This window comes from Tenrec ecaudatus, chromosome 4, assembly GCF_050624435.1.
Source record: "Tenrec ecaudatus isolate mTenEca1 chromosome 4, mTenEca1.hap1, whole genome shotgun sequence".
Taxonomy (NCBI): Eukaryota; Metazoa; Chordata; class Mammalia; order Afrosoricida; family Tenrecidae; genus Tenrec; species Tenrec ecaudatus.
This window is the reverse complement of record NC_134533.1, coordinates 75,019,166-75,043,009: the sequence shown is the minus strand read 5'-3', so window position 1 is coordinate 75,043,009 and position 23,844 is coordinate 75,019,166. Positions and strand designations below refer to the sequence as shown.

The 23,844-nt window shown below is 57.4% G+C and overlaps 1 protein-coding gene across 1 annotated transcript; it reads right to left on the bottom strand.

The window, feature by feature from the left end:
* On the bottom strand, nucleotides 1–23,696 carry USP35 (ubiquitin specific peptidase 35). The gene is made up of 11 exons (XM_075546350.1): nucleotides 23,381–23,696; nucleotides 16,376–17,058; nucleotides 15,445–15,577; nucleotides 12,744–12,873; nucleotides 12,216–12,317; nucleotides 11,098–11,256; nucleotides 5,396–5,589; nucleotides 4,108–4,201; nucleotides 3,060–3,166; nucleotides 1,363–2,602; nucleotides 1–1,234 (listed from the first exon to the last, which is right to left on the bottom strand). The coding sequence occupies exons 2-11, from the start codon at nucleotides 17,046–17,048 to the stop codon at nucleotides 1,067–1,069; spliced, it is 3,000 nt and encodes a 999-aa protein (XP_075402465.1). The 5' UTR covers nucleotides 17,049–17,058; nucleotides 23,381–23,696; the 3' UTR covers nucleotides 1–1,066.
* Between the last annotated feature and the right edge of the window lie 148 nt (nucleotides 23,697–23,844).

The window sequence follows — 23,844 nt, the reverse complement described above, 5'->3', positions numbered from 1 at the left end:
GAGAACACGGCTGCTGCTCTCTGTTCTCTGGGAGTTATTGCCCATGATGTCAACATCTGCTCTTCATCGAGCCCACCCCAATCCACCCCTCAAGGGCCACCATCCGTGTCTCCACTCCAGGGCCCAGCCCTGCTCTCCCCACCATCTAGGCCAGCCAGCCTTCCTCGGAATGGACGCTGGCGTCCAGACAGACAATTACCTGCAGTCAAATAAGGCCTCTTCCCTAACCAGAGGGGTGCAAATGGTGGCATCTCAGCACTGACGGGGCAGGATGGAAGGGAGAAAGTTGGGGTTCCAGGCTTCTCCCTGTGAGGGAAGCTGGTCTCCCCTCAGTTTCATGGCTTGTGGTGGGGGACCTGATGCCATTCTTGGCCTCTGGTCCCGTGACAGACAGCTTCTCACCCCTCTTCTCAGAACCCCTCTTATATTCAGAACCTATATAAGGCACCCGCGTGGGTGGCCCCTAACCCGCCCTGGCCCAGCCATTTGGGTGTGGTAGAGGCAGAAACACAGGCAAGGCCCCAGGTGTAGCCCGACACCCCCTGCCTTGAGCCCAGGTTGGGGGCCTGCTCTGCAGTTGACACTGGAGCCATGGTTCTCGGGCAGGACTTGGGGCGGAAATGATGCTTGGCAGGGAAAGAAGCGGTGAGGTTCTGTTTCCTGAACAGCAGCTTCCCTTGGTCCAGGAGCGTCGGGTGGGGCAGAGTGGGGGCGCCAGGACGAGCAAAGCTCAGAGCGTGTCCATCTAAGCTGCGGCAAGTTCACCAGGACACTTGGGTGTAGTCTTCATGGGACCGATGCCAGGATTGGGGGGGTCCCAATTCAGTGGCTTGGATGGCACCTCCATATCCCAGCCTGAAGACCACCTATCTTTCCCACCTGTAGATGGGTCTGTCTCCAGACCCTCCTGGCTAGGCCAGTTGCCGCAGACCCCACCTGGCAGAGCACCTCTGCCTGCCCGGACCTGGCTCCCAGAAGGAAGAGGTCAAGGCCACCCCCCACCCCCACCGCAGGTTGGCTGAGGTGGCCCATACAGGTAGAAGCAGGCCGGGGGCCAGGGTTCGCATTAGAAGACCAGTCTGTGGAAGTCACCCCCGTTGCCACCGGCAGGGTTGCAGCCCCCTGGAGAGCCTTCGTCCTCATCCTTGTCCTTGTCAAAGCCCCGCCCCCAGTGAGGTGAAGCCGGGAGCGCGGAGATGTAGGCGGCCCTGCTCCTCGCCTCCTTCTCCTGCTCCTGCGGACACAAGCGGGGAGGGGGACTGACCCATCCGACTGGAGGCCGGGGCGTGGGGGGCCCACACCGCACCACCACCTGCCCTTCTCCACCCGAGGGCAGGCAAGGGGCGCCAGCAGGTGACTCACCTGCAGGTACAAGGTGTTGTCTTTGGAAATGGCTTCCATCAAGTCCTTGTGGAGGGTGGGCTCTGCCCAGGCCCTGGGGGAGCCAGGCTCCGGCCCGGGCCCCTCCCCGGGCCGCTGCCGATAGAAGAGCACGTAGGCCGTGTCCTTGGGGAAGAAGGAGGTGACGTTGCTGACCGACTCGAAGGAGGAGAAGGACACGCGCGTGTCGTTGAACAGGTACCACTGGTTCTCGGCCTCCGGCCGGTCCGGGGGCGGGCGGGCGGTCCCCTCGCGGGCGTAGCAGTAGTAGTGGCCGCTCTCCGAGGACACGCCCGAGTGCACCACGACGCTGCACAGGTCGTAGGCCTGGCCGCGGCCCCCGGCCAGCGGCAGGCGCAGCAGCAGGGGGATGGCCACGTCGTCCAGGATCTTGCGGCGGCGCATGGTGCGCAGGTCGAAGGCGAAGCGCAGCAGCGTGAGGATGAGGTAGCGCGGGCCCTGGCTCAGCTCCACCGCCTTCTCGGCGTCCTGCAGCGAGGCGCACGGCTCGCAGTGGTAGCGGTTCTCGGCCGTCAGCCGCTCGGGAGACAGGAAGTAGTTGACCAGGTCCAGGACGGAGCGCGAGCCCTCGGAGCCGCCCGCCTGGCCCGCGGCATCCCTGCGCGCGCCCGGCGCTGGGCTGTGCTCGTCCTCCTCCTTCTCGTTCTCCGCCTCCTTCTCCTTCTCCTTCTCGCCCTTCTCCTCCTCCTTCTCCTCCTCCTTCTGCTCCTCCTGCCGCTCCTGCTCCCGCGGGTCCTCTCCCGCCGCCGCCGCCGCCGCCGCCTCCGCGCCGCCCTCCCCTTCCTCCGCCGCGCGCACCTGCGCCTGCTCCCCGCGCGGCCGCCCGGGCCCGGGCCCCGGGGAGGCCAGGCCGGCCAGGTCCCAGACGCTGGGCGGGACGTCCCCGGTGATGCAGTGCTTCCGCTGCCGCCGCCCGGGGGCCGGGGCCCGCGCCTCCTCCGCGGGGAGCATCACCGAGCCCAGGCGGCGGCGGCGACAGCGCTCGGGCGGGGGGAAGGCCAGGGACAGGTCCGTGAAGGCCTCCTCCCTGGACGAGACGTGGAGGCAGCGCAGGCAGCGGATGCGCGTCACGATCTTGCCCCCGAACATTTTCTCCACGGCCGTCGGGCTGGGGCCGGGCGCCTCCTCGGGCGGCGAGGGCGAGCGGGACTGCTGCAGCGTGCGGCAGATGCGGGCGCCCGTCCTCTCCTCCTCGTGCAGCCTGCGGCGGGGAGCGAGCGAGCGGGCGCACATGCAGAGCGCGCCGGCCACCACCAGGGACCGCCAGCCCGCTCCTCTGGCCACGCCGCAGGCGGAGATGGGCACGGCCACGTGCCCGTGGCTCTCCACTCGCCCACACGCCAAGTGTGTGTGCCCCGGGCCAGTGACACACACGTGGCCAAGGGCAGCCTCAGGCACGCGCAGCAGTGTGCAAACACCACCTCCCCTTCCCACGGACGCAGTGGGTGCTGCAGTGCCCTGCTGCCTTCACACTGACCCTCCTGCCCCCACACTCGGTGCCCACCCTGCCCCCGGCTCCACTACTCGCACATGCACAACACAGGTGCGTTGCCGGGAAGATGGAGTATGGGACTTCCCCAGGGACTCTCTCTAGACCTGGAGCCCCGGGCTGCCGCCACCACCCACACCCCACACCTAGAGCCCTGGCGCTCGCTTACCGATCCAGCAGGTACTTCAGGTACTCGGAGCAGTCCTGCTGGGTGCCCGGGCTGAACCAGGGCGTCCAGGACGCTGAGAGGAAGTTCTCTGGGGAAATGGCAGGCCGCTAGGGCGGAGGCAGGGGAAAACGGTCAGCCTTGGGCAAAGAGTCTCTGCCCCCGACTTCCCAGCTTCCTGACTGAAATCCAGATAAGGGGTGCAGGCTCTTCCTCTAAGGCAGCGGTTCTCATCCTGTGGGTCGCGACCCCCTTGGGGGTCCAATTACCCTTTCACAGGGGTTGCCTGATTCATAACAGTAGCAAAATGACAGTGATGAAGTAGCAACGAAAATGTTATAGTTGGGCGTCACCACAACCTGAGGAACTGTATTAACGGCTGCAGCATTAGGAAGGTTGAGAACCACTGCTCTAAGGAATTATAATTCCCAGACACCTCTTAACTTCTCCCCAGGCCTTTGATGGCTGCCCTTCCTGCTACCCAAACAGAATCTCCCCTCCAGTGTCCCCTGGTCCACGATGTCTTCCCAAGGCGCCCTCCCTGCAGGCCCCTAACACGCTGATTCCGTTTAAGTGCCACGCCACCAAGCCAGGACCTCCAGGAGGCAAGGGCTGTGGTGTCCTCCTCCCTGGACCACGCAGAATGCCCGGCCATGGGCTTTTGGTGCTATCTGTTGCCAGGGCCTCTGACAGCCTGCGGCATGCAGGGGGATGAGGGGCTCAAACAATGATGGCCCAGTGAATGAAGCCACCAGCCTGGAGGGCTGACTTGCTTGCCACAGCACGGGCACGGCTCGTGAGGCACCCTCTCCTGGCCTACCAGGACATTCTGTTCCCCATGGGCTTGGGGTATGAGTCCTGAACGTGGGCTAGAGCCAGGTGCAGGGAGTGAAGGGTGTCAGTCAAATATCATGGAGGGTGGACAGCATGCTCTCTCCCCACTCTACTCTTCTGCACTCGCCTGGCGATATCCCACCCTAGTCCCCACTACTCACCCGCTATGCCCCACCCGACTCACGGGGCTGTACCCCTCCCCTCCCCCGCTACTCACCTGGCTGAGCTCCAGGAAGGCAAAGAGCCACTGTAGCTTGGTCATCAAAGGCTGTGAGTTGTTCTCAGTCAAACGCAGCACGCAGTGTCTGAAGCTTCAAAGCAGGAAACCCCAGGGTGAGCCCCTGGGAGCCTCCATACCCCACCCCATCCTGCAGGAGCCTCAGAGCTCTGGCTGACAACAGAGCTGGAATTTCTAGCTCAAGTCTGGAGCACAGCAAGGCAAAGAGGAGGGGGAGCAGGTGCACAGCCAGGCGGGCGTGTCTGCCGTCGGGGACCGGGCAGTAGCCTTGGTTTGGATAACAAACGGTGCAGCGAGATAACCCCTGCATTCCCTTCCAGCCCTCCAGCTCAAGGACTCTGTCTTAAGGTCCTGTGGCTCCTGGGCTCTAAGTTGTCCCTTCTGGAAGGCCCCCTGCCTGTCCAGGAAACAGCCTTCAGAATGCCCACCTTTCTCCACCCTCCACAGCCCACAGTTCCTACTACCCTGACTTCAAGTGACAGTGGGGAGGTGATGAGAGCAGAGATCACAACAGGGCTGGTAAGCTCCTACTTAGAGGGAGACAGGAAAGAGCCCCTCCCTCATGCCCACGATCCCTGAAGCCCATCAAATCCAGGTCCCGGGAAAAACCAGGAGCAGATAGGTCATGGGTTTCTCCAGACGAATTCCACGGAGTAGCTGGGTGTGTCTGTGGCCCGTGCAGACCCTGAGGACGCTTTTAGAGTGGCTGGACATTGCTACAAGCGTACCAGCACATGACCATCTTTCTGGTAAGCCATTTTAAAGCAGGTGTTACAAAACCAGTGGCCTGCAAAAGAATGGAAATCAGAAAAACTAAACCAAAAGGGTGCCCTAGAGTTGAGGGCGCCTACCCCTGCTACTGAGGAACTGAGAGGATGCTCACTTGAGGCCAACGACTGGACTCCATGATTGCCTTCGCTCGGCTTGTTGACAAGGGAGCTCTAATGCTGGGGGAGAGGGTGGGTGCTTTGCCCTGGAAGACCTCATTGACGCCCAGTGGACCCCTGGGGAGGAGTCAGTGGCGTCGGCCAGCCCACTGCAGTTCCACCCAAAGCCTCATCTTGAGTTCTCGCCCCACTTGACCTACAACCATGGCAATGACCTCTGGCCTCTGGAGTCTCTCGCCTGCCCTTCTGGTGTCCACAGGCCCCAGGGAATCATGCCCACATTGCCAGATAAGACCCACCCTCCCACCTCCATTCCCAGCTCCCCTCCTGGGCATGTCTCCCCAGGGAGCCCAGGTGGAAGGAGTGGAGCCAGCACCTACTCAGAAGCCATGAACAGTGCCTGAAGGATGCTGTTGACGTAGCATGTGTTGCCCAGATTGATCAGACCAATCTTGCCCGTGTCTGACTTGGCCATGAGCCGGGGGTAGAAGCCGGCCAGCTCGCTTTTCTGTGAGGTCCAGGCATCCTGCCCCAGCAGCTGCTTAATGCGGTCTTCATTGGGCACGTGCAGGTCCTGGATGTGAGGCACAAGCAGGTAAGGCAGTAAGTACCAGGCAAGCTTGAAAAACATTGCCTCTTCTGAGAAGCCTCCTTGGACCACTGCCCACCCCACATCCTCCTGAACGCAGCACCCCACACATGCTCCACAGATGTGTGCGAACAGCCCCTGAGGTATAGTCAACCGATAGGGCCCTGCCAGCCCTAGGACAATTAGTCTAGATTTCATTCGCCTGTGCCTGGGGTCCCATTTGGGAGACATTTTCTCCGAGAACAGGAAGGGGACGAGATTGAGTGTTGACTTTAGTCGAGAGTGTGGCTCGAGCTGCCTTCTTTCTTCCTTTGACGGTTATCTTCCTTACTAGCGCTTACAATGGCTGTCGGGAATTGCATGCTACCGCTGAGAGCAGAGAGAAACCTGTTTCTGGAGCGGCCGGGGAAAGCCTGGCTGATTAAGATTACAGGAAGCCAATGCTTGCTGGAAACATCTCACTGGAGGCCTCGGATCATAGAAACATCAGTAAGCTACCGTTCAGGGGGAGAGAACACTCTTACATCAGGGTGAGAGCTGTACCCACGAAATGACCTTTCCCTGCATGGAGCTCATGAGAAGGTGGGAGAGGACACTGATAAGCAATTGTGAACAGGACCCTGCTGTGTATAAAATGGGCCCTCTGAGAAGCAGGGGGTGTGGTCTCGTCCCCGGGGAAAAGCCTCGAGGGGAGCGTGTCCTGTGGCCCCAGCATCGGGCTTCCCTCTGGACTGAACTGCACCCGCCACCGTGAGCGAAACCGCGGTGAGTCTCAGACCCCGGAGACGTGGGGGAATACCTGGAGAGATGGGGGCTGGGGGGCAGGGAATGGAGCAGACTAGCATCTTTGGGGACTTTTCATTCTCCAGCCACTGGGGTCTAGCTTGGTAGCCTTATGAAAGGCATTGTTACCACAGCCCCTGCTTGCACATTCATGCCAGGGTCTCATCTTGACGTGGGCCTCCCACACGGTCTTTGGTGCTGCATCTCCGGTTCAGGCACACAAAGGCTTCCCCGAGGGCACCGAGCTTGGCAGGGAAGGATGAGTCGCCGATGGGGCGCACTCTAAGCAGTCACCAACCACTTGGGGATACACCTGCCTGATTCTGGTTGGGCATTCTAGACTTTGCTGGGCTTGCCCACAGCGAGGCCCTTGTCTGCAGAGCCAGCCGTAAAAGCTGGTGTCGCCGCCCTGGAACCTGATCCTACAAACGGGAAGGGACGGTGGGAGAGGGCTGGTCAGAGGCTTCCCCCACTCTTTTAGCCGTTATCACATGAAGCTGCTGCACTATATATATATATATATATATATATATATATATATATATATATATATATATATATATATATATATATATATAATCAAGCACTAGTTCTTGTCCTAATACATTTCAAGAAAAACACCTAAGCCCAGAGCCGTGTTATCCCTGTAGATTTAGGTGGCATTGATTCCGGCTCCTCCCGCCCCACTCTTGCTGAATCCCATGCACGATGGCCTAGCTTTGTCGAAGGCTCCAGAGCTACACACCAGCCACTGTCCAGGGGCTTGCCTTCCCAGTGTACACATGTTGGCTGGTGTGGAAGGTCTTGTTTCCAGCAGGGGTTTCGCACCTTTGCTCAGCTGTGCATCGGACGGCTCACCGCAAGGTCAGCAGTTCAAACCCCTGTGAGAAAGAAGGGGGTTTCTACTCCCAAAGAGTTTCCGTCTCAGAAACCACAGGACAGCTCAACGCCAGCCTCTGGGTCAGAGGTGACTTGATAGCGGCGAGTTGTGGTGTTTGTTCATCTACTACTCAAGCACCTCTCAGAGACAATTTCAAAATCAAGCTGCTACCAGATGGGAAGCCGGAAGATGGCGGCTCATACACTTCTCTCTGAAGTTTGTTCCTCCTAGTCTCCCTTCCCGATCCTGCCACCCCACGTCACGAACACAGCCAAGAAGACAGGCAGCCAGGCAGACCCCACACCCAGGGGTGCACCACACAGTGCATGATCGCGGGCCGGGGGGAGAATCCGTGCTAGAAAAAGTCAACTGTGGTTTTTCCCCCTATCCCCAAAGCCAACTCAGTAGTCTTAAACGGAGGACGTGCTGGCCGTGGCCACACCCACACCACAATGGGGACGCTGCCGGGATCTGCCTGGCCTCTGGGCAGGGCAGGCACACACGTTTGTGGGGCGTTCCAAGGTTGTTGCTTAGGGCACACTGAGTTTCGATCAATGTGGTGGGATAATTGGGAAAAGGATATCAATAGTGGATCTGCAACACGAAGTGTTATCAATGGCACTGAATTATACATGTAGAAGTTGGGGGGCTGGAGAATGGTTTCTTGTCTGTGTTTTTGCCACAATTCGAAAAAATAAATGTTACATGAGTAACAATGAGTACAAGGAAGAAGAAAATGTTCTAGAGTTGCATGTGGTGAGAACTGCACAATTCTTCTTGATGAACAAATTAGTGAATTGTATTACATGGTGGCTGAAGTGCCAATAAAACTGTTCAAAAAATAAAAAAGAATAGGGGGGTGGAGAACTTCAAAGAGAGCTCTCCCGCTCCTCATGTTAAAGTTTTCCTTGGACAGGTACCTGAGCAAGGGCCTCAGCTCCCCGAGAAACTGCCACGGCCTGGTGTGGGTGTGTCGGAGAGAGTGAGCTCGAAGGACGCCTTGCAGACACAGGTGACAGCGCTCTCTAAACAGGATCGCCCGCCGGGAGCACAGCTGGTGCCTGGCTGCCTGCCTCTCACTGGATTGTAGCAAGAAGTCAAAACCACAGGATGAACCGCGTCCTGTGCCCCAGAGCCCGGTTCTCCAGTGTGCGCAGTCGAAGGGGCTCACGGTTATGACTGTGAAGGGTTCTTCGCTGGGTTTGTTTGGGGCTGCTTCATCTTCCCATCGTCCACGCCACTCTTTAAAAAGCTGGATGTCCGCTCATTCATTTCCAACTTCATTGAATGCGGTCCGGCCCACTTCCTCCCTGCGTCTCCAGTCCCCTCCCTCCTCCCTTCCTGACCCTTTCAACTTGGCCCTTGATCTCAGAGGGTGGATTAGTCTAAGGAGGGTGTACCTTCCTAGTTTACCTTGCAGGCCTGTCCGCTGTTTAATTGAAAACCGAGCCTTGGGGGTGAGCTTAGTGCCCGGCCTCAAGGCCATGCTCGGGGGTTCCACCAGTCTTTATCCCACCCCTAGGCCTGGTCTTCTGCATGAGGTCGCCACTTCTGATGCTGAGGACCTGGCGAAACCTCCAGACACCCAGGTCCTCACTCAGGATTCAGCAGAAGGACTCTGGCTTTCAAAGGCCCGCTTCGCCTTTCCAGATCAGCCCTCCACTAAGCCATACCACTAGGGACGTGGGCTTGCACCTTCCCACCTCCATGCCCTCCCCCCCCAACTCCCCTGGTTCATCTGGGGTGTCTCTATCTGCTGAGGGTCTAACGGTTAAATCCCTTCTTTGTGAAGCTCCCCAGGACGCCTTCACATAGAGCGTGCTATCTATTCATGGTGGGGCAGACACTGGCGGTTCACCTTGGCCCACATCCGCACCCCTCGTGTGCAGAGCCTGGGTCGCTCGCCGTGCTTTCCCACCAGCACCAGTACAGGCTGAGCTCCACTTCTGTCACAGCGTTCCTCGCAGAGCAGTCACGATGCTGTGCCGCTCCATTCACCCACTCAGACATTTATGTGGCAGAGGACACAAGACAGGACATGAGCCCGTCCACCAGCTTGAAACCGTCAGCAGAAAGGAGCGGTCACAGCCCCTCAGAGTTATCGATCGACCTGCATTCTAGTGCCAGGAATTGGAGGCAGCATCCCCAACAAGCAGAAGTCCCGTCCTCTGAAGCTTTCAACCGCAGGGACGCTATGTTAACAAGCTATCTATGAGGACAGCCCTTCGGGGGAGGGTCACGCTTTGAAGAAACCCTTTCCCGAGAGAAGTTGGAAAAACCGAGGTGGCGACCATCGGAGCTGTTGCTTCGATCTGCCGGCACGTCACTGGTGAGGGCTGCTTCCCCGGTGTGTTTTGTAGTTTGGGGTGACCATCTGTCCTACGGGCGTTTGTCCGTGCCGCTGTGTGTGTTTCCCCGGGCGATACAAATGTGCATCCCTTCTCCAGGTTCATGCTGAGCCTGGAGGTGCCAGGCCAGAAGATGGGCACACAGTTGAACTCCTAAGTTCACAGGAGAGTGGGCCACTGGGTGCCGGTTTGGGTTCTTGTTTTTGTGTTTTCGATCCAGATCCCAGGTCCGGCACGTGATTTCCTTGATGTCTACTTGGAATCATACTTTGCTTAAATCACTCTTTCACCCACAGTAATGCCTTCCTAGGGGCTGGCTTTACGTGTCCACCCTTCCCTGGACCCTTGCCTGTCCCCCAGGCAGGGCAGTGAAGCCCCGTGGTGACGGAGACTGGCCCTCTCATTCACCAGCCCCCAACACTCTGGGGAGGAACAGCATCATCGGTCCCTAACCATGCTGGAATTCTTTCTCCTCGGACTTCCTCTGACTCTTCCCAACATGCCGGCGTTACACCATAACAAGCACGGCTATGTGGTTTGTCCTGGGTCCCTGTTCAGGCTCTTCTGTCTCCCCTACTGCAGAAAGTAGGGTCAGTCAGAGATTTGGAAAAGACCCCCGCCTGCCTAGCTGGCCCGACCTGCCCCTTCTGCAGCAGGCTCAGCCATCCCAGGCCGAGCTTTGTTTCTCACCAACTCTGGCCTTGTCCGAGTCTCCTTTTCCTCAGCTACGAAACTGAAATAGCAGTAAGTAACCTCAATGTCTGCTCCAGCGGGCTCTGGGGAGCGTGAGCAGGCAGAAGCTCGGGCTAGTAAGCCCTGCCAAATGTAGCCCAGTGGCTGCAGCTGTTCACGGTGGCTGCTCCTCACGCTGCCTGCGTCCCAACGAGCTCGCAAGCCCTGGTTACCAAGCCCTCTCCATTGCAGCCGCCACGGCCTCACCCTGGGGCAGCGCTGTCCCCACTGGGGGTCCTCGCTGCTCTGCGGCCCCTTCACAGGCTGCTCCGGTCCCAGTTACAAGTCTGTCTGTCGCTCCCACAAAGCGGCAAGCTCCTCTGGGGCAGGGCTTTGCTTGGTCTCCTGCCCGTCCTTGCCCTGTGAGCTGCTGTGAGCCCTCCCAGTTTCCGTAGTGCTCACAAGCCTGGCACTGGCATCTGGGACAGAGTGCTACAGCCGCGCTGTGGGTGCCCAGAGCGGCCTTCACCCAGCCAGGTGCAGGAGGAAGGGTGTTGAGTGTCACCAGGGAAGGTTTCTGGGGGGCGGGGGGTGGGGGTGTGATAGGGACCCTTGAGCAGAGCCTTAAAGAAGCCTTGGCTCTGCTGGCAGAACAAGAGAAGTGTGTACCGTCAGAGACCCATGCAAAGACTCAAGAGCAATCGTGAGAGGGGCTCCCACTGGGCCTGGCCCGAGAGGGTGAACGGCCAAGTGATGGAGTGGAGGTGGGGGGCAGACAAGCCAGTGCTGGTGCCCTTGCAGGTCGCTCACCTGGATGGCCTCCATGATGGGCTCATACAGGTCCGGGAAGCCTGGGAACCGGAACACCATGCAGTGCACCAGCTCTGCCAGCTGCTCCAGGCAGCTGCTCCCCGAGTTTGAGTCCTCCTTGAGCAGAGAGGCCACCATCGGGGGGATGTGAGGAAGGAGCTGTGAGAGCAGAGAGGGGCCAGCTCAGCACCAGCTGTCCCACTGGAGACACAGGATAGCAGCCCAGAGCTCCGGGAGGCCCCGGGGCCTGCCCACCTGGCCCCCGTCCTCCCTGCCCAGCCAAGGCCCTAAGTTCTGCTGGCAAGTGATTCCTTTTACAAGACCTGTAACCTCAGACACCCTACCTCAGTTTCTTCATCTATACAGCAGGATGTGTCCTACCCTCTTCACGGGGTTGAGCAGGATACTGAGACCAAGTCTGCCCTGTTTAACCTCAGTCAACTGACCCACGGAGAAGACCTTAGGCCAGCGGTTCTCAACCTGTGGGTCCCGACCCCTTGGGGGGGTTACAATGACCCTCTCACAGGGGTTGCCCAATTCATCACAGTAGCAAAATGACAGTGATGAAGTAACAACAAAAATCATTTTATGGTTGGGGGGGGAGACCACAACATAAGGAATTGTGTTAAAGGGCCACGACATTAGGAAGGTTGAGAACCACTGCTCTAGAGACTGGCTGGCTTGCCCAAGGGAGGGTCCCAGAGGACAGCAGAAGGAGCCGAGCTGGAAAGGAGGCTCCCGGGGGTTCAGGTTGGCAGCAGGGAGGAAGGACACGGAGTTGGAAGTCTCAAAGCTTGGCCTGTACCACTCCCCGGAGTGGACCTGGGATAAGCGACATGCCCTCTAAGCTGTCTGAAACACGGAGAGCACCACAGCACCTCGCTGGCTCGAGGGACGATGCTGGGAGCTAAATGAAGTCTCATGTTGCCCCTTTCCCTCCATGCCTGGCACCGTGGGGCGCCCAAGGAACACATTCTTGAGCCTGTTTCCTATCTGTGAGATGGGGCCTCCAGGGTCATGGGCTTCCCAAGCTGCCTCTTCTACCCCCAACCCAGCACATCTGGTCTACAGGGCCTGCCGGGGGACCTGTTCCTGAGGCAGCGGGCAGGGGTCCTCACCAGGTGGAAGGCCTCGTGAGAGTGCTGGAAGGTCAGGAGCATGTACTTGAGGACAGACAAGGCGGCGCCCCGGACAATGGGGTAGAGCAGCTTGGAGAAGACCTGGAAGAGAGTCACTGGGTTAGGGCCCCCCTGGCTAAGCCACCCAAGGCAGAGGCAGCCACTGGCCTGAGAGAGGGGCGTGGCCCTGGGCAGACACAGCCGAGTGGGAGTCACAGACTCATGTGGAGCCGGAACAGAGGTGTTCGTGGACAGATGGTGCGTGGCAAAGTGGACGGCATGACCGGCAGATATCTGATGGGTTACAGACAGACCGAGAGTGATCAACACAACACATGCTCCAGTGAACAGTTAGAGGAATGAATGGGGATGAACCTAAGACCCAGAGAGGGGGAGTGAATTGACCCCCAAGTCACACAGCAAGTTTGGGTCAATGCCTGGAGGCCCAGCCTTCCAGACTCGCATGGGCACTCACTAGCAAGTGTCCTTCGGGAAGCCACACGCCTGGGTGAGCACAGGGCCACCCACCTTCTCAATCTTGGCGAGAGAAACCTCGATCAGGATGCTGAACTTCTTCACGGCAGCCAGGCCTTTCAGCAGCGCAATGATCCACTTGTCAATGTTCTTCCCCAGGGGCCACGACACCCAGTCTATCATCCTGGCGAGGGGAATGACAGTGACACCGGGCCGAGGGAAGCCCAGATACCTGAGTAAGGACAGCCCAGGGACCAGCAGTGTTGTCCCGAGTTCCCATGGCTCCTCACACCTGCACCAGGCACCTGGGGCCTCTGGGATGAGCAGGACCCCACTGGCCCAGGAAGCTAGGTGGGAGCCAGGCTCACAGCCAACCTGGCAGGAACCTCTATTCTCTCAACATCGCAAGCCTCACCCCAGTACCGTGGGGGAGCACAGCCCCTGGGGCAGGAGCTCTGGCAACTGCAAGCCCCTGGCTGTGTGTGACCCAGAACAAGCCTCTTCCCCTCTCTGAGCCTGTCTCATAAATACAATGGCGGAAGTACCTACCTCAAAGGACTGCAGTACAGTTGAAAAGAGATTAGCTAATGTCTGTGTAGTAGTCACTCTGTACCAGGCACGGCTCTATGTTACTCATCTGAACAACAATGTCCGGGCAGACGGAACATGCAACTGCCACAGAAAGCAGGTACTCAGAAAAAGGACAGGTATTAGTCTACTCGGCATCTGTGTGCTATAATGCGGGCCAACCCTGAGAGGGCAGAGCAGAGCTGATGACAACTGCTCACATTTCTGGTACTGTTCTGGGCACTCATACTATCTCATGCTATCTCCAATGAACACCCTGCGATGGCTTATATTGTACTCCACTGGACAGACGAGGAAACTGAAAGAGAAATTGAGGAGCTTGTCCAAAGTTGAATAGGCAAGATGTAGTAGCGTCGGGATTTGAACTCAAGAAGCTACTTCTAGAGGCCACTTTCTTAGCTACTAGAAACAAGAAGAATAAAAAGAAAACCCAAGAATCAGAAAAGGAATTGTACTACCAGAATAAGTGTCTTCATGAACTTCCTACTCCTTGAGATCAGAAAAACTAGATGGTGCCCGACTATCACTACTGAAATATATGAGCAGGAACATAGCAGTAGAGAAGTCCTCATAAAATTGGAAATACCATATATACTCGAGTATACGCTGACCCGAAATTTTCTAACTAAAATTTTCCAAAATTTCCGGTTGGTATGGTATGTGGAAAAGAACTTCCAACACTTAAGGAATCCAGGTTTGCTGGACCTGTTGAGTGAGTCTGGAGGAACCCCCAAGCTTATGGCCCTTAGTGGTTCTTCAATTACATGGAAACCACCTGTTGCAGCCACCTTTAAATCATAGAACAGTTTAGCCCAAAGAAGAAAAGACTGTCCCCCATGTTATGTTATAAACTTAAAAAAAATTTATATCATCCAAGAGGTCAATACCTTTTGGAAAGCACAGGTAAGAAGGTTGGGTTCATAGATCGAATTGTGTCTCCCCCAAAATATGTGTCAATTTGGCTGAGGCACGATTCTCAGTGGCTTGGCAGTTACGTAATGATGTGCTCATCCCCATGGTGAGGTCAGTTACAGTGTATGGGGTTTGAGCGGATGTGACACTCTTAGCTTTCAGCCCTCAGTAAGGGGAGCTCCCTTGGGTGTGGCCTGCATCACCTTTTATCTCACAAAAGATAAAAGGAGAAAAGTAAGCAGAGAGGTGGGGGGAGGCGCCCTGAAAGAAAGAAGAGCTCCAAGTAGAGTACAGCCTTTCTATTCAGTGCCCCTGTGCTGAGAACCTCCAAGATGCAGGGAAAGATGGATGCCGAGACACGTAGATCTTCAAAACAATCTAGGTCCACATTGCTGAGAAGAGACAAGAGCCTACCTCCAGAGTCAACATAGGCCTTCCCCTAGAGCTAGCTAGCACTCTAAACTTGAACTTCTAGCCTCCTAAACTGTGAGTGAATAAACTTCTAGTTGTTGAAGCCACCCTAGCAACACTAGATGGTTGTTAAAGGCCACCAGGGAGCAGAGATGAAGTAATAACAGAAGTGAGACAGACTGTTGATGCAATGAAAGAACTTAACCAATGTCATTCATTATCATGTCTAAAAATTGTGGAATGAAAATGAAATTTACTGTGTAATTTTCACCAAAAGGAAAAAAAAAAGACTGGGAAATGAGGAAGGGCCTATGGAGAAGGTGGCTCTGCACACAGAGATGGACAGAATGGCCCAGGAAGGCATGCCAGGGGATGGAGCAGACAGCAGAGTCTGAGATTACCGAACAGGTAGGTGTGGCTAGTGCACAGGTGAGATGACGTTCACATGAAGTCAAGAGTTCTGGGAGCTGACGAGTCTGCAGACGCTCACATTTGCCACTTCGAGAAGCACTTTTGCCTTCTTATACATCACCACAGAACCTGAGGACTTCTGACACCATCGCCCACCTTCCCTTTCATAGGAGAAGAAACTGCAGCTTACAGGGGTTCACTGATCTTGTCCAGGGTCACACCCGGCTGGTACCTAGCTTGACAGCTTCACCAGGGCAGGGCTCTCAGCATTCCCCACCATCTAGTTCTGGGGCAGGCACAGATCGGAGCCCAAGAAAGGACTGAAGAATGAACAAGCATGAGGGCCTAGGCCCTCTGACTCTACGTCTAGCCAGGGCCCCCAGCTAGCAGAGGGGGCTCCATCTGGACCACCACCTGGCTCTCAGCACTGCACCTGCTGATGGCAGTCAGCATCTGGGAATCTGTCACGCTGTCGTCGTTGCTGAGGTTCCGGATGACACCGTCCATGAGCTCCAATGGGAGGTGCTGGACCACACTGGCCAGGGCACTAGATGGCGGCTCCTCCTCTGGAACAGGGAGCAGGGCTGAGTTTAGCAGGGCCAGCAGGCCCCTCCCCTCCCCCATCACGCATGCCCTCCTGCTGCAAAGGAATTAGGCTGGCGGCTGTGCAAAGCAAGCACTTCGAGGCCATCAGCATCCCGTCTAGGAGTCCACATTAACTCGATGGCACCACACACTCTCACTGGTACAGCTTTGGGGCCCAGCCCTGTGCAGGCCAAGTACATGAAGCCCTGAACCCCGGCTGTGGGGCTGCGTGGGAATAGGGCAGAGTGGTTTGGTGGACCCGGGAGAGTTGTCTGCTCCAGGCGGCGCACGGGCACTGAGATGAGAGACCCAGGTCCTTACACGTACACGGCCGCGGTTCCTTCTGCCAGGTGCATTTGGTTCCTTGTTTCGGTCATTTACACGACAGTACAAATTCCTCTGTTGGCTATGGAGGGGCATGGGTTTCCAGTCTCCCCGTGCCTCCCTAGAAACCTTGTCCCTGCTGCCTGAGACTCCTTTCCGGTCGAGATTTGACTCCAAAGCTATCACTTCTATAAAAGGCACCCAACCCCAGGCACGTGATGCCCGTTGGCTTCCCGGGCCCTCGTCCCCACGTCAGACTGATCGGAGTCCTTCAGGCTGCCCATTCTTGCCTGCCTCCCCAGCACACAGCCCTCAGAAGAGGTTCACGGTGGCAGGGCAGAGGCTCACCTCCACCTGTCATCCATGCCACACCTGCACGGGCCCCGCCACTGCACAAGCATCGCCCCCCTCGGGCTCCCCCAGGGCCCGCGTGCGCCCCGCCCCGGCCCACGCACCTGCGCTCGAGATGACGGCGAACAGCTCCTTGAGGCAGGGCAGGATGGCTGCCGGCTGCTGGCGCCACAGCTGCGCCAGGAGCCCGCTCACCTGCTGCGCCTGCTCCAGGAAGCCCACGGCGCCCTCTTCGCCCTCGGCCGGGCAGCGGAAGCGGCCGAGGCAGCGCACCAGCTGCTGGCAGAAGAGCAGGCGGTGCGGGCCGTCGGGCACGCAGCTGGGGTGGCGCGCCAGCAGCCGGGCCACCTGGGCGCAGGCGGCGGGCCCCGGGCGCTCGCACACGGCGCGCAGCACCTCGCGCCGCAGCAGCGCGCGCACCTCGTCGGCCGCGGGGCCCTCGGGCAGCAGCTGCAGGCCCAGCTGCACGCAGGCCAGCGCGCGGGCGCCCGGCGGGCCGGCGCCGCTCTGCAGCAGGCGCAGCACGCGGCGCGCACTGAAGAACTCGGCGAAGACGTCGGGGTGGTGGCGGCCGGCCACGTGCAGCAGCTGGCAGCCCACGCGGCGCGGCAGCTCGTCCGGGCCGCCCATGTAGAGGCGCGCGCCCAGCGCCAGCAGCGCCAGGCACTGCTCGCGCTCCAGCGGCTGCCGCGCGGCCTCCAGCACGCGCCGCACCAGCCCCTGCTTCACGCTGGCCGGGTACGACGACGTCACCACCGCCTCCAGGATCTTGTCCATGCTGGCTGGGCTGTGGGGACAGGGGCGCGGGGTCACATGCTGCCCCCCGGAAGCTTGTGGGGCTCAAGGGCTGTGGCCCGTCTCCCCATGAGGGAGGTGAGCAACGCGGCCTTGGGGCCTCGGCTGTGAAACCAGACAGACTGGGAATCCAGCCATAAGGGCCATCCCGGTGAGGGGTAGATTTAATGTTGGGCTCTTTTATCTAATCGACACACACGGCAACTTGGGCTCCATTATCCCACCCATATGGCAGCCTGTGGACCCGGATCCACCTCTCTGCCCTCCCTCCTCCAGGCCTCACCGATGACTTCACCCACGCCGGGGGCAGACCCAAGCTGAAGCTAGAAGCTGCGGCTCAGAGGGGAGGCCAAGGCAACAGAACCTCCAGTGAGGGGCGGCTCAGAGAGCCCCGAGGGCTGCACGGGTTTCCCCGGAGTCTGCTCAGCCCCACCCCTGACCCTTTCCCAAATGCCCTCCAGCTGCCCCGGACCAGAAACATCTCTCCCAAGACCTCTACCCCCATCCCAGGCCTGCACACAACCAGGCTGCCATGGAGTTGATTCTGAAGCATAGTGGCCCTGTAAGGACAGGGTAGAACTGCCCCTGTGGGTTTCTGAGACTGTAACTCCATGGGACTAGAAAGCCTCAGCTGGCGGTTTTGAACTGCACACCTTGAGATTATCAGCCCACCTCGTAAAGATTACATCACCAGGAAGCTCTCCGTTTCCTTCAAAGCTCATCTCAACCACCTTGTCCTCACTGTCAATGCTGTGGTCCTCCAGGCAGGAGTCTGTCCCTGCGTTCGATCCCTCTGGCCATCTGTGGCCTCTCTCTCCAGTAAGCTTGGGCTTGTTTGGGTCCATGTTCCCTCCGCTGAAGAGAAGCATCTTCTCTCTGTGCTCCAGCCCTACCTTGGGGTTGGTCTTCAGGCCTCCCTCCCCCCCTCCCGGGCTGCTGCCTCTCCAGCCCCTTGCTCTTTCTCGGCAATGTAAGTCTCATATTCCACTGGCCTTTGTATAAGCTCTGCCCTCCTTTCCGCTTGGTTAACCCTTCAGACCTCAGCTCAGCTCTCGGCAAAAACTGGCCATTTGACTGGATTCTTCTTTCCCTACTATGTCCTCGGAGGTGGTTCCCGGAGACAGGAACCATGTCATGTGTTCTTAGCTCACTCCACATTAGCCACATCTTAGCCACCACATTCTTAGCTCCAAGCACCCAGCAGGCATTTCTTGTATGAACAAATGCAGAGTGCAGGGGGGTTACTGGTAGTACCTTAGTCCTCTGAGAGCCACAATACCTTCCCATCCCCCTCCCCACACAGTTTCCAGGAAACCTTCCCATAATGACCTGCTTTGGCTCCTGACGCTCAGGCTGGCTCAGTACAGCTTGTTTTCTCAATATCCATCTCTCAGCTCCTAGAGGGCAATGCTGTTTCTTGCTTCTTTGTATAATCCCATTCTAGGCAGGAGCTGGTCCAAAGCTTGGTGTGCAGTAGGTGTTCAATTAAATGTATTGGCTCTGAAAATAGCTACTCTTTATTTACTTATTTTTTGAGGCACAAAGATGGTACAAAGACAAGCCAGAAATGTTTGATTCTGAACCTTGGGTATTTTGTAGGCCCCAACTCTGCCCATGCCAGCCCTCGGTCCTAGCTCACCGCCTTGGCAGACCTCCATTACTGCATGTGCTTCGTGGCAGTGCACACCCTTCTGTTTATGTGTCTCTCTTGCCAGACTACACAGGAAGAGGACTTTATCAGTAGCTGGAGTCTCCCATGCCAGCTACTGCCAAAGTGGGCACCTCTTCAGTGTTTACCATGGTTAGAGGTGTTTCCAAACTGGTACCTTCAGAAGCACTTGGACCCTGGGAAGGTGGTGGGCTTAGACCATGTACTTCCTTGTATGTGTCAAGGGAAGCGGATCTGTGTTCTGCTTACCATCCAGGTTGCTTGGACTCTCTGAGCCTCCGTTCCCATCTCTCTCTCATTTTTAACTTTCCTTGTGAAATAAGCAAGGTTTACAATTCAGATCGACTTTGAACTCAACAATGTAGCTAACCTTCCAATCGCTTCCCCATTCGTCCCCCTATACCTCAACCCCACTTTTTCCTCCCCTCCCTCTTCTAGGGCCTCCCTTTTCGCTTGACCCAACTTAACACCTGTCTGCCCTCAAACTTCCCCCTTCCGTTTGCCTCAGTCCCCGCCCACCCCTGCGAACCCTCCAGCTGTGTCCCTGCGGTTGTGAAAACCGTCCTCTTGGTATTTGCTTTGCTAACGGTGCTCCGGGACAAGACCTGCCCTTCTTAGATGGACAGTCCACTCGGCGTATCCAACTCTAGCCATGCTGAGCGGGACGGCAGTTTCACCTGTTTCCACCTTGCAGGGTTGTTGTGAAGACAAACATAAAGCCTTTAGCATGGTGCTGGGCATAAAGTGGTTCTCAGGAAATACCAATGCCCTCTCTTTAAGAAGCAGAGACCCTCGGCCTCTCAGGAGCTGCTGGTCTCCCGGAATGCAGGCAGGCTCAGAGAGAAAGCAAACGCAAGGCAGAGGCTCCAAAGGCCTTTCCAAGTGTCTTTCAACACGGGTCGCCCTTCAGCCCCTGGTCCTCTTTCCTTAGCCACCTCCCACCCATTAACGCGATCTAGTCCCTAACCCCTGACCCTCGGCTAGTGGAGTCGATATGCTTTCAGCCCAGGATGCCAAGAAATCCCAGTATTACGGGAGCTGAGCGGAAAACCCAAGGCGCTGAGCTACTGGCATCAGGCCTGCCGAGAGGAGGGTGTAAGGGCGGCAGCTCTCAAGGCAGAGAAGGCTCTGAAAGTGGACAGAAAATCAAACTAGGGACTGAGGCTCCACTTCTTGTGTGATATTGAACAAAACCCCTCTGTCAGCCACCTCGGTTCAGCATCCCAAATGATGCCGGCCTGACTTACGACGGGGGCTTGAGTGGGCAGATGTGGACCATTTCCTATCGTCCTACCCAACACGTACCACAGAAGGCAGCAGGCAGCAGAGGGTGAAGGAGGCCTGGGCTCACGAAAGCCGGCCGGCCCTGCAGCCTCTGTTCAGGCTGTGGGCCCCGCCTACCTGCCCCCCTCCCATGCAAGCAGTCTGAGGTCATCTGTCACCATGGCCACCAGCAAGTCCACTCAATAGTATCTTGGATACATTCGTGCAAGTGGGTTTTAGAAGCTTCTACCTCACCTGACCCCGTGGCAGTCCACAAAAGGGAGGGAGGACAGTGTTGGCTGTCTGTACAACAGAAATGAGGACACTGAGGCTCAGAGAGGGAGAGAGGCATGTGGTCAGCAGGGTGTGCGCAGACCCTGCCCCTGGTCTCTCTTACAGCAAGGCAGAAGCACAGCGCCAGTGCTCCTGGGCGAGGTTCCATCACCTCTTAGGCCCTGGGTGAGGAGACAGCCTATCGACACTGGCTCAGCGCCAAGAGACACTGCCTCATGCTAAACCTAGTGGTGAAGAGAGCCGCGTCCGCCCTCAGAAGAACTGCATTACAAACATGAGATGTGGATACTCTGCTACCTATTCACCAGCTGCAGGTTTGGCAAGCTCCTACCTGCCTCCTCAGCCTTCTCCCCTGTCGGCCGGTCTCCATCTACTCAGAGGGTGGAGACAAGATGCAAAAAGAAGAAGGCTGGGCTCACGAGTCTTTTCTTGGGCCCTGTGGGTACGGAGATGTAAAAGAGCCACTGTCAGGGAATGCTCCTGAGCTAGCTGATCCTACGAGGCACAGCCTCCGTCTGCCCTCACTGCCAGCTGCACACTTCTGCCACCTCTCGCCGGAGCTGCAGCCAAATGCAAAACTGGCTCCTCTTTCTTGCTCATCTAGATGATCCTCTGACTCATCTCCTCACACCTGTCTACCCTTCCAGGAGAGGCCTATGTCTTGGAGGAGATGAGGGATCATCCTTTGCATCTAGCTCCACCTCTATCCCCACCTCCCTCCGCCCCCCCACAGTGACCACGCCATGCTGCCTCCACCTCTTCTGGTGTCTGTGAGTCCAGAAGACGAGGAGATGGCTCCCTGACTTCCCCAGCCAGGATGGCTGTTCCTCCCCCAAAGTGTGGGCTTACACCCTCCACTCTGCTGCTACTGCACCCCGTGAGTCCCAACCACAAGAAGCCCATCTGCTCTCCACTCCGAAGGCCTGGCTTTCTCTCCCTGTCCCTCTCAGATGACCCTCTATGTTATTGCCTCCTATTGATGGTCACGAGCCTGACTCATCAGCATCACGCCCTAAGTACCCAGTGTGCCCGTGCGTCTGATTGTGCGCACACACACAGCTCCAACGCAGCTCCGGCCCAATGCAGGCCTGGCTCAAGCTTCAGGATCCCTGCCTGATCTCTCCCACCCACCGTGAAAGCATCGGCAGCCCCACATCCCCATACAATAAGCATCCTGCCATGCCTCTGCTCAGGTCCTTTCAGGATATGACTGACTCCTGAGCCTGACATTCAGTCCCTTTCTGTGCCCCTAAGCTAAGGTGGGCAGGGGTGGGGATGGACATGACAGAACTATGGTTGGGTCGTGACTCTATTGGAATTTGGGCTACTGGCTCTTTCCTACTGGCTGCTTTGTGGTGATGCCCTCTCTGCTTGAAGAGCCTTCTCCCTCTCTTGTCTACTTGCAAATCCTGACTCTGCCTTCAATACTCAAACCAGATCAAACCCATTACCATCAAGTTGATTCCAACCAATAATGACCCCTGCAGGGCAGAGCAGAACTGTCCCGTAGGGTTTCCAAGGTTATGACCTGTGTGGAAGCCCACTGTCTCATCTTTTCCCCAAAGAACATCTGATGGCTTAAAACTCCCAACCTTTTGGCAGCTGAGTACGTAACCACTACCACCACTCTTTAATACCCAGCTCAAATGCCCCCTCCTTGCCCCATCATCCGAGTCTCTGGCCTCCCACAACCTTCTTGCCCTTCTTTCCTCCCCCGGCAATATAACTGGATTCCAGGTTGTCCCTCCTCCCAATGGGACCCTCCCTGGGCAGGAAGCACCTCCAACCTCCCTCTCTGTGCCCAGTCTGGTCCAAGGCACAGAGGTGTCCATGACAGTACCAAGTGACTGATGATCTACATGGTACAGCAAAATGAGGTAGAACCAGGAAAGCACCTCCTAAACTGCCATCCAGAGACTAGTCTATATCTTAGTCCAGTCACCGTCCCTTCCTCTGCTCAGGCCTGCAGTAGTCACAGGACTGGGCTGAGTGAAGCTTCAGTCATTCTAGAAAGGACTCAAAAGAATTCAATCAGAGCTAAAGCAAAAAAAAAAAAAATGTTTGCTCCTGGTTAACCCTCAAGTCCAAAGTGCACAGCATCTGCTAAGATTGAGAGGGCTTCCAGAAGTTCTCACACCTCCCCCGTCCCACTGGGGAGCAAGCCCTGTGAGCCCTTGCTCAGTACCTGAGAGTTGGGCTGCTCATGCCCTCTCCTCTCTGACCTCACACCCAGTTGAGAAGGGTCTCCATCCTTTGACTCCTCGGATGCTTTTGGGTGATGGGACACCAGGCTGTCCCTTCTGATACTGAAAGTGCCATTCTCTCTCTCGCCCCTTAGCTCTCTAGCCAGCACCATGACTTTGTGTAAAATGGAACTTTTTCTGCACAAGGCAATCCTGAGACAGAGCCCTCACCACACTGCTGGGATCCTTGTCAAGGCCACCAAACTGTCTATCTCCTGGAAAGAAAAGGGTTTTAATGGCAAAAAGTAACAGCTCTGTTACTCAAGGAAAGTGAGGTGGAAGAAGGAAAGAGGGTGGGGTATTTATTTCCTCCTTAGGAACCTACCACCTTCACCACTCCAGTTGGGGCGGCCCTCATATACCACTCTCTAGGCGCTCCCTACACACACACACACTCCCCCACCCCACCCCCACCCCTGCAGCCTTTCTTGAAGGGCAGGCACCACCTTAGAGTCTGGCGTGCAAGGGCCAGTGTGGCGGAATACCCTCAGGGGCTGGGGGTGCGGAGAATGACAGGGACCCTTCCCACACTGTCTCAGCCTCAGGACTCCTCAGCTTGAAGTCCCACTCAGTAACTCCCTCCAGCAATACCAGTGCCCGTGTGCCCACGAAAGGCTGGGGACTGGGAGGGATCTCCCAGACATACATTTGATGATGGAGAAGGTTGAGGCCCAGAGAGGGACAGCTACTCGCCCAAGGTCACACAGCAAGGCCCAAGATAACACTCAGCCCTGGCCCCTCCCTGCACCTGGCTCTCAGAGCCCTACGTGCGTATCCGAATCTCTCAATGGACCACGGTTCAGATACCTCCCCCTACCCCATGCAAAAGCCCCAAGCCCCCTTACCTCTCAGACCCCAGCGGTGCCTGCCTCTGAGCCGGTTCCTGGGCGGGGTGTTCAGGCGGGGTGTTCAGGCCGGGCTAGGTCAGGGCGGATCCTCTGCTCCCTGTGGGATGGGGATGCCCTCTGTCAGGTCCCAGACGGCAGGGATGCTGCTTCCACTGCAAAGTCCAATCTCTTCACCCTGCTCTGCACGAACCTGAACCCAGAGAGCCTGACTCTGCGGCGTGGCCGCGGGGCTGCGGGACACGGCGGGGGGAGGGGCGAGGTGCGGGGAACAGGGCGGAGCCGGAGTGGAGGCCACCCGGCGAGCTGCCACTTGGGTCGCGGCCCCTTTAAGGTTAGCTGGCCTGAGAGCTGGAGAGGCGGGGCTGTACGCGCGTCTACTCGCCGCAATGCCTCTTGGGAGATGGAGTTCATTTTCGACCCAGTGAGCCGCACATGATCTAGAGAAAACTATAAGTCCCAGG

Bases quoted from the DNA above. Each gene is read 5' to 3' on its own strand.
- USP35 (XM_075546350.1), bottom strand. From the start codon at position 17,048: ATGGACAAGATCCTGGAGGCGGTGGTGACGTCGTCGTACCCGGCCAGC. The intron at 15,578-16,375 runs GTGCGTGGGCCG...TCCCTGTTCCAG, and splicing joins CGCCGTCATCTCGAGCGCAG to AGGAGGAGCCGCCATCTAGT. The intron at 1,235-1,362 runs GTGAGTCACCTG...TTGTGTCCGCAG, and splicing joins ACAACACCTTGTACCTGCAG to GAGCAGGAGAAGGAGGCGAG.